Source organism: Zerene cesonia, chromosome 25, assembly GCF_012273895.1.
Source record: "Zerene cesonia ecotype Mississippi chromosome 25, Zerene_cesonia_1.1, whole genome shotgun sequence".
Taxonomy (NCBI): domain Eukaryota; kingdom Metazoa; phylum Arthropoda; class Insecta; order Lepidoptera; family Pieridae; genus Zerene; species Zerene cesonia.
The window spans coordinates 5878842-5887085 of NC_052126.1; the positions used below are offsets into that span (position 1 = coordinate 5878842).

The window sequence follows — 8244 nt, forward strand, 5'->3', positions numbered from 1 at the left end:
ATTTTATATATTGTATCTTCGTGGTTTTTGGTATGCGTTATTTAATGTAAAATATGATGATTTAATGTATAATCTTTTTAAATAAAAAAAAAAAATAAAAAAAATATATATATTAAATTGAAATAAAATGTCATGTTCCGTGCAAATGTGCGCTGAATTTAGATGAAGATAAGGACAAATATTCTGTATGTCTTTTGTGTTTTAGCTGAAGCGACTTCTGGCAAAGGTCACAAGAAGGACAAAGGGATGCGTTAAAAACAATGAGACGCAGGTGCGATGTTTTGAAAACTGGCCAAGTGTGAGCTGTTAGAGATCCGTGATAAATAAATCGTCAGTGATATTAGTGATATGCTGAATAATTTTAACATACAACATATAAAACATTTCGTTATATATAAAACTGTCATTGGTTGGAAACTATATTAGTGTATAAAATAAACTTGATTAAAAAAGTGTTTTCTAAACAAAACATTAATTTAACAGCGAATCTTGAAAATCAATACGTTTTTCTTTATTAAACTATATGACTTTATGAAATTGTAAGTTGTAGTTATAAAAAAGAAACATTCAGAAATTAAAGACATTTAAACGGATTTTTAACCCGATTTATTCATTATATTATTAACCCGACGTATCGAACACTTTACAGCGATCGCGGTCACGGGGAGACAGTCTCCCCGTCGGGTTAAAATCCGTTTAAAAGTGTTTAATTTCAAAATGTATAATACTACGGTGTTTTGTAAAGTGGCTGTAAAGTGTAATATAATGAATTAATCGCGTTTAAAATCCGTTTTTAACGTCTTTAATTTCTAAATGTATCATACTCGCGTTAAATCAAACACAAGAAAATACTAAGAAATATTCAGTTAAATATGTTAACTAGTACTTCGCAATGTTTATAATATCGCAATTAATTCTACAATTATTTATTTCATAAATTTTAATCAATTGTATTATTACCTACGTCAGAGAATCACAATCGAGTTCATGATAAAAAAATATTGTTAGGATTAAGTATTTACCTTCTATATAACTTCAAAACCACCCGAAAGCGAAACATAAATAAATGTAAAAGCTTTAAGCGCTGCCCACTCATATTTTTGAAGTTGGTGCCAGCCAAGGGATGGTAGTAAATAATAGATTCTACCTCCTTACTACATAGTATCACATCTTGATACTGCCAACTACTACTTCCGTTCCTTAGAAAAAGAGTCTTGATAGACAGACCGACGACAAAGTGATCTACAAGGATTTCGTATTAATCCTTTTAAGGTACTGACCCCACAAATACCAGACATAGCATATTATAGAACAACTAGAAATGCTTATAAAATACTAGTTTGACGTCCACGCTTCGCTCGCGTGATCAAACGCAATAGATAATGTTAGTTGTAAATATAATTACAATAATTGTCATTCATGTCACATTTTTAATATAGCGCCATCTATTAGAATTTATTAATTTCGCACCAATTCAAATCCGCAAAATAATCTTCCCAAGGAAATAAGGTGTTTTGCTGAGTTTAAAAGTTAGACTGTGTCAGTTTCTAGCCTCCTAACTATCTACAAACACAAATCTAAATCTATATCAAAATCATATTATAAACGACATAGAAACAAATGCACTTGAGCATTTATAATTTTAGTGACATAACAACTAAACACTAGTCCATCAAATAGTGCAAAATAAACAGACGGCACAGCACACCTATGTTCAGTCCAAGAACCTTTTGAATTTTGAAAGACATTTTACTGTTGTGTAGATTCGACTCAGCTTTGATGGCTCTCCGGGTGTCGTGAACGCGTAATGAACCACTTCACATCCGGGTCAAAACTTCTCGCTTATATGTTGTTCTTTTTAACCGACTTGCAGAATAATGCTCGTTTTCTTCTGAGCTCTGGATTGTTTAGATTTGAAGCGTGTATATGTGTGATTCTAATGCTTGGATTTAGTTTAACACATATGTATTATCTGCACCTCTATGTTTCATACAGGTTTAGACTTGATTTTGTCCTGCTCAAAGCGAGCTAGTCTATTCAAAAGCAGGAATAATGAAAGAGTGAGTGCTATTAAATGTGTTTTTGTCTTAAGTCTCACTAATTAAACTTATAAAAATGACTCTAAATGTGTTTAAAATTTTAAAGAAAGGAAAAAACGTGTATTTGTCAGAGAGAGAACACCAACTACATGAACCACTAATGAAACAAATTTTACAAAGGAATACATAAACACCAATCACTACATAGTATAAAACAAAGTCGCTTTCTCTGTCCCTATATCCCTATGTATTATATCTTTAAAACTATGCAACGGATTTAGATGGGTTTTTTTTTATTAATAGAGTAATTCAAGAGTAAGGTTCATATGCATAGTAACATCTATTAAACTACTCCGAATTAAACGCATGCGAAGCCGCGGGCATAAGCTGGTAATAAATAAAAAATGAAAATAGCACAAACAGATCTAAGCATTACCAAAAAAAAATACACGACAATATACTAATGCACACGTATCATTTACCAGCGTTCTAAGCATCAAAACTACTATTTTAATCCAATAAACATCATACTTTAATTGAAAACAATAAATAAATGTTTATTATGAAACACAAACCGAGAGCGGTCTTTGAAAAATACTTAACAATTTTCCTTCGCTTATTCATTGGAACTATTTCAGTTTTCTTCCATTGATATTTTGTTTTACTCCATTTTCAAGTTTTCGACATCGCCGCTTTTAATGAAATTGAAATTTTCAATTTTGAAATGGTTTTTTTATGTTATCGAGAAATATAAATATCTTGTTTAATATTTATATTTGCTTCATTGGTATTCGTATTGACATCTGTTGTTAAAGAATTCAGTTTTAAAGGAATATATTTAAAACTTAATTTACTTTAGTGATTTGTTTTGTTCTATTGTTATAAGATGAACATCTACACTCATATTATAAAGAGGTAATTTATGTATGTTTATAACGTTTTCACGCAAAAATCGCTGGATCGATTTCAAAAATCCTTTCATCATTAGAAAGATGCAACTTCATTGAGTGACATAGCCTATACGTATATAGTACGTTATACCATTAGCGAAGCCGGGGTGAACTGCTAGTTTATTAATAAAGAATTTGTATAAGATTATTATTATAATCCGATTACACTGATTGCCGACTGAGTGTTACTGAAGAAATAGGCTAATTTTCTTAACATATTTTTCGATTTGTGACAGACATGTTAGTTTGAAATAATTAAAATTTTGAATTATTAACAGAACGATTACTTTATAAACTACTAGCTGCGCCCCACGGTTTCACCTGCGTAAGTCCGTATCCCGTAGGAATATCGGGATAAAAAGTTGCCCATATTATGTTATTCCAGTTGTCCACCTACTCTACAATCAAAAAGTAAAAGAAGAAAGAGTAACAAACACACACAACCTTCGCATTTATAATATTAGTAGTATAACTATCTTTAAAAAAATTAAATAAATCTCCTTCAGAACTAGATCTAATTTAAACAGGATCACACGGAAAGGCCCACTACAAATAAAGAAAGAATTATCAAAATCAGTTCACACTACCTGAGAGAGAGAAACAGTCGTATTGATAACCTCCTTCTTTTTTGAAGTCGGTTGAAGATACTGGATACCGAATCGGTGTTAATTAAAAAAACATTTGCTATAAAAAAAGTTATTAGCCAAAAAAGGCAAAAAGGTTTTATTTCAGTTTAAGTAAAAAGCAATCCAAAATAAATGTTTAACACTGTACTTAAAATGAAACTAAGCTATGAAGTTTCATCAACACAAACATAATTACGGCAAGTTTGTAAGAAAATACTCCCAATTATCTTAAAACATTCTAATTAGAAACCATATTTTCATATAATTAGGCGCTTATTTGTGGCTATATCCTATTTCGGAGTAATTAGTTTAAACAAATTACGCTGTCTATTAATTCAAAAGCTTTCAGCGAGAGCGGACGTGTTTTAATGCGTTTAGGATATCATTATCAGCCCATATATGTTCCCACTGCTTGGACACAGGCCTCCTATGAGGGTTCAGGCTATAATCGACCACGCTGGCCAAGTGCTGGCAGATGTCACATGTCGTCGAACTTTTGATTCTTGGACATGCCGGTTTCCTCACGATGTTTTCTTTCACCGTTTTGAGCAGTGGTGATGTCATTCACATGTGTAAAGTGGAAAATCAATTTATTTTCTGCACGCTCGCCCGGTCTCGAACCCCGACTTATCGATTTTGAAGTCCGAGGATCTCACCGCTGAGCCACCACTGCTTATAGATAAGATATCGCCGATGAGTACATAAATTATGATCTAAGATTGTATAAAGAGGATATATCTTTTTGATTCTTCTTTCTTCTTTCTTCTTTCCTATACTTACAATTAAAGGGGAGCCAGAGAACCGTTTCCTATTCCACAACCTTCCCAGTCAATTCCTTATTTCCAGTCATCAATCCATTTCCTATCCCTAACCCCTTAAAAGCGGGCAGCGCATTCGCAGAACTGAGCCTTAACAAATGTTCATGGGCGATGATGATCGCTTACCATCAGGCGAACCACCAGCTCAGTTGCCCGCTATGAAAAAAAAATGCACCAAACTAACTCCACCTTCTTTCAGGTCCCCCACAAACCACTGAGAGGGCGGAACTAAACGAGCTGACGGTGTCCTTCCCGCCTCTAGAGGATATCTACACCAGCACCTTAGAGAAGCACTTCGCGACGGAGAACAACACGGTGGTGACGTCACAGACTGGGTCCACCGCGCTACTGCCTTGCGTCATCAGGAACATCGGTGATGGGATTGTAAGTACCATTTTTTATACCATAAGCGGGCAGCTGATCTGGTGGTTTGCCTGATGATAAACGATCACTATTGTCTATAAATGTATTTCTAAATTAAGTATTTATTTGAAATCAAATAAAAGAATTTGTTTAAATTTCGACAAAGCTAGTCTAAATATGAAGCTGAAGAGTTTGTTTTTTTGTGTTTGAACGCGTTGATCTCAGGAACTATTTAATCGATATCAAAGATTATTTCATCGTTACATACGTACGTGATGACTGAGTGTTATAGATATCAATACTAAGGAATGTTAGTATATATATATATCTAAACTATATAAAATCGTTAATTTTCAGTAATTATTAGAGTCCATTAATAATTTATCTTAAACTATCACTCAATTAGAATATTAGTTTGTTCCACAAAGTCAAACAGATTTGCTAACTAGCCAAGGGTCAGCGGCTGTTCAATCTCAAGTTACAATTATAGCTCAATACTTTGCAAGCAATAATACGCTGTATATGTAGGAGCGAACAGCCTAAATTCTCCTGAAGGAATTATGATCGGTAAACTTTATAAAGCGTGGCGTATTCAGGTAAATTCTATATTAAAATTTGTTGAAATAGGACTTAATTGTTGGCAGAATCGGTGAGTTGATTTATTATTAATGATTATGGTAATATGGAAGTTGACGTCTACCTTATTGGAACAGGAGTATATTATATCATACTAGCTTTAACCCGTGGCGTCACTCGCGCGCTACCCAGGAAAACCGCATCCTATACTCTTGTTCAGACTATAATCTACGCCTGTACGAATATCATAAAATACTGATCAACTGTATTTGTGTGAAAGACAAACGAACAGAAATTCACAAACAATAAAAATTCTAGGATATAATCGCATTTATAATATTAGTAGGATATAATATTATAAAAAGAAGATACAAATTTGTACTTAAATAAATAGAAAGTGTGTTTGTGTGTTTGTCCTTTCACATCACAGTGTATCAGTAGATCGATTGTTAGTAGGCTACTGGCTGGATAGTGAAATAGGCGAACAAACATCTCATTTCCATGTAAAAATCCATTTGAATAACTCAGTATTAGACACGGTTTTTACTCATTTTGTCCCAATAATAGGTTACCAGGAAGCTATTATCATTCCGCCACGACGGAGAACTAACTTTAAAAATATCCACAATTTCAGTTTAGTTATATTATTCTAGTTTCATCCATGATTCCTTTTAAATAAGTTTTCAACTTTTTGTTACGCTTTTCCTCCGAAAACTGAACAAACAATGGAGACAAATTGATATTATATTATTGACAGACATTTCTTGTGACAAAGCTTTAAAATCTACCTATCCGTTTGATTAAGATGCAATTAGTGAATTATTCTGAAGCAAGTTTTAATAACTGTTATTTTTATAGCACTTTCATTAAAAACAAAAGAAAATAAGTAATCCTATCCTACTATCCTACTATCCTACTAATTTTATAAATGCGAAAGTTTATAAGGATGTGTGTGTGATTGTTACTCTTTCACTGAAAAGCTACTAAACCGATTACAATGAAATTTTGGTACGTAGATAGCTGGCCAACTGGAATAAGATATAGACAGCTTTTTAATCCGATATTTCTACGGGATACGGACTTACGCGAGTGAAACCGCGGGGCGCAGCTAGTGTTTAATAAAACTTGTAAGGATGTGATACTTCCCCGATGCGAAACTGACAAGTAATATTGGGGTCCTTAAAACATCCATATTCCATAGTAATTACTCATTTGAAAAATATTTAATGTAAAGAAGTTCTAGATACTGTTATGTATATGAATAAACTAGCTGTAACCCGCGGCGACGCTCGCGTGGTACCTAGGTAAAGCAGCGTAAGTGCTAATCCAGAATATAATCCATCTCTGTACCAAATTTCACACAGATACGATAAGCTGTTTTCGCGTGAAAGCGTAACAAACATCCATACTTCAATTCCTACTTACAAACTGTCGCGTTTATAATATTAATACGATTAATGTCTACCCCCACAAAAAACACAGAAATTCACATTTACCTAATATTTCAAAAATTCCGAGTTCCAAGCCCGGCAAGGTACAAAACTTATTAATGGATCTTAAATTATTTAAAAGCGAGCCAAGGAAAGCTTAACAAATTTCAAACTTTTTGTTGACAGCTCCCGAAAGACATTTTAATATTAATTAATTCATTTAATTACATCGACGACGGGATTTCGTTGATTCACTGATACGGCTAATTTTTTAAATTAGATTTTTACTTACTGATAGATTTTTCAATTTATCTACATGAGATAACACCACTGCTTAAACGTGAAGGAAAACATCGTGAGAGCGGCATATCCGAGAATCAAAAGTTCGACGACATGTGACATCTGCCAACCCGCACTTGGAGAGATGGTGGATTATGGATTATTATCCCAGCAGTGGGAGCATGTATGGGCTGATGATGATGATTTTACTCACTTTGAATACTATTATAGCCCCCATTGTACACACATAATGAAGTTTTTAACTGATGTAAAAATAACTAAATTAGTGTGTTAAGTGCTCTTAAATGAAAAACAATAAACAAAGAAATAACACATATTTTAACACACACATATGCACACACAACAGATAATAATAGAGAATAAATAAGAATAAAAAAACAAATTTAATAGCTAGGCATAAAAATTTAGTGTGGCGTATGCCAAAAAAGGAATGCCATTAAATCTCACTACTTATTTATGTATTACTAGCTTTTGCCCGAGTAATAGATGTTATTATACATATAAACTTACCTCTTGAATCACTCTATCTATTAAAAAAAACCCCATGAAAATCCGTTGCGTAGTTTTAAAGATTTAAGCATACATAGGGACATAGGGGCAGAGAAAGCGACTTTGTTTTATACTATATAGTGATAGTGATATATTATGTTTGATAGGAGATCGTTTCGACCCCCGTCGGTAATCTATTTGATTTACTTAATGACTTACTAAAATGACAATAAAGTTTTAACAATATTCATGATACCAGTCGAGTATCCAGTATCTATTCCATCCATAATGCACAGTCAGCTGTATAATCTGCGACTTTTCAATTAATTCCCTGACGGTCCATTGGGAATCTTCTAGAAGTTCCGGCTAGTACTCATTTAGCGAAATCTCGACTTGGTTCCTGGGGAATACAATACGGCAATGTTTCGGATGGTTTCTGATGAAATCAATTAACGATGCTGGTATATTTAGCTTTGATTGTCATTGTATACAGTTTAAATAGAAGTATACAAGTTATACAAGTTAATTCCCCGGTGTCGCTGGTGCAGTAAAAAGTTAAATATACATACTTAATTATATAAGCTCAATAGTTTGTTTGAACGCGCTAATCTTAATAAAAGACTTAACATAACTACAAACAAAGATAGACCCTA

General features: G+C 33.2%; 1 protein-coding gene across 1 annotated transcript in view; it reads left to right on the forward strand.

The window, feature by feature from the left end:
- The window catches only part of LOC119836706 (hemicentin-2-like), a 116286-nt gene that overhangs the window by 82713 nt on the left and 25329 nt on the right, over positions 1-8244 (forward strand). Inside the window, exon 3 of the mRNA XM_038362131.1 lies at positions 4633-4817. Within this exon, the coding sequence (XP_038218059.1) occupies positions 4633-4817 (185 nt within the window). The remainder of the gene's footprint in view (positions 1-4632; positions 4818-8244) is intronic.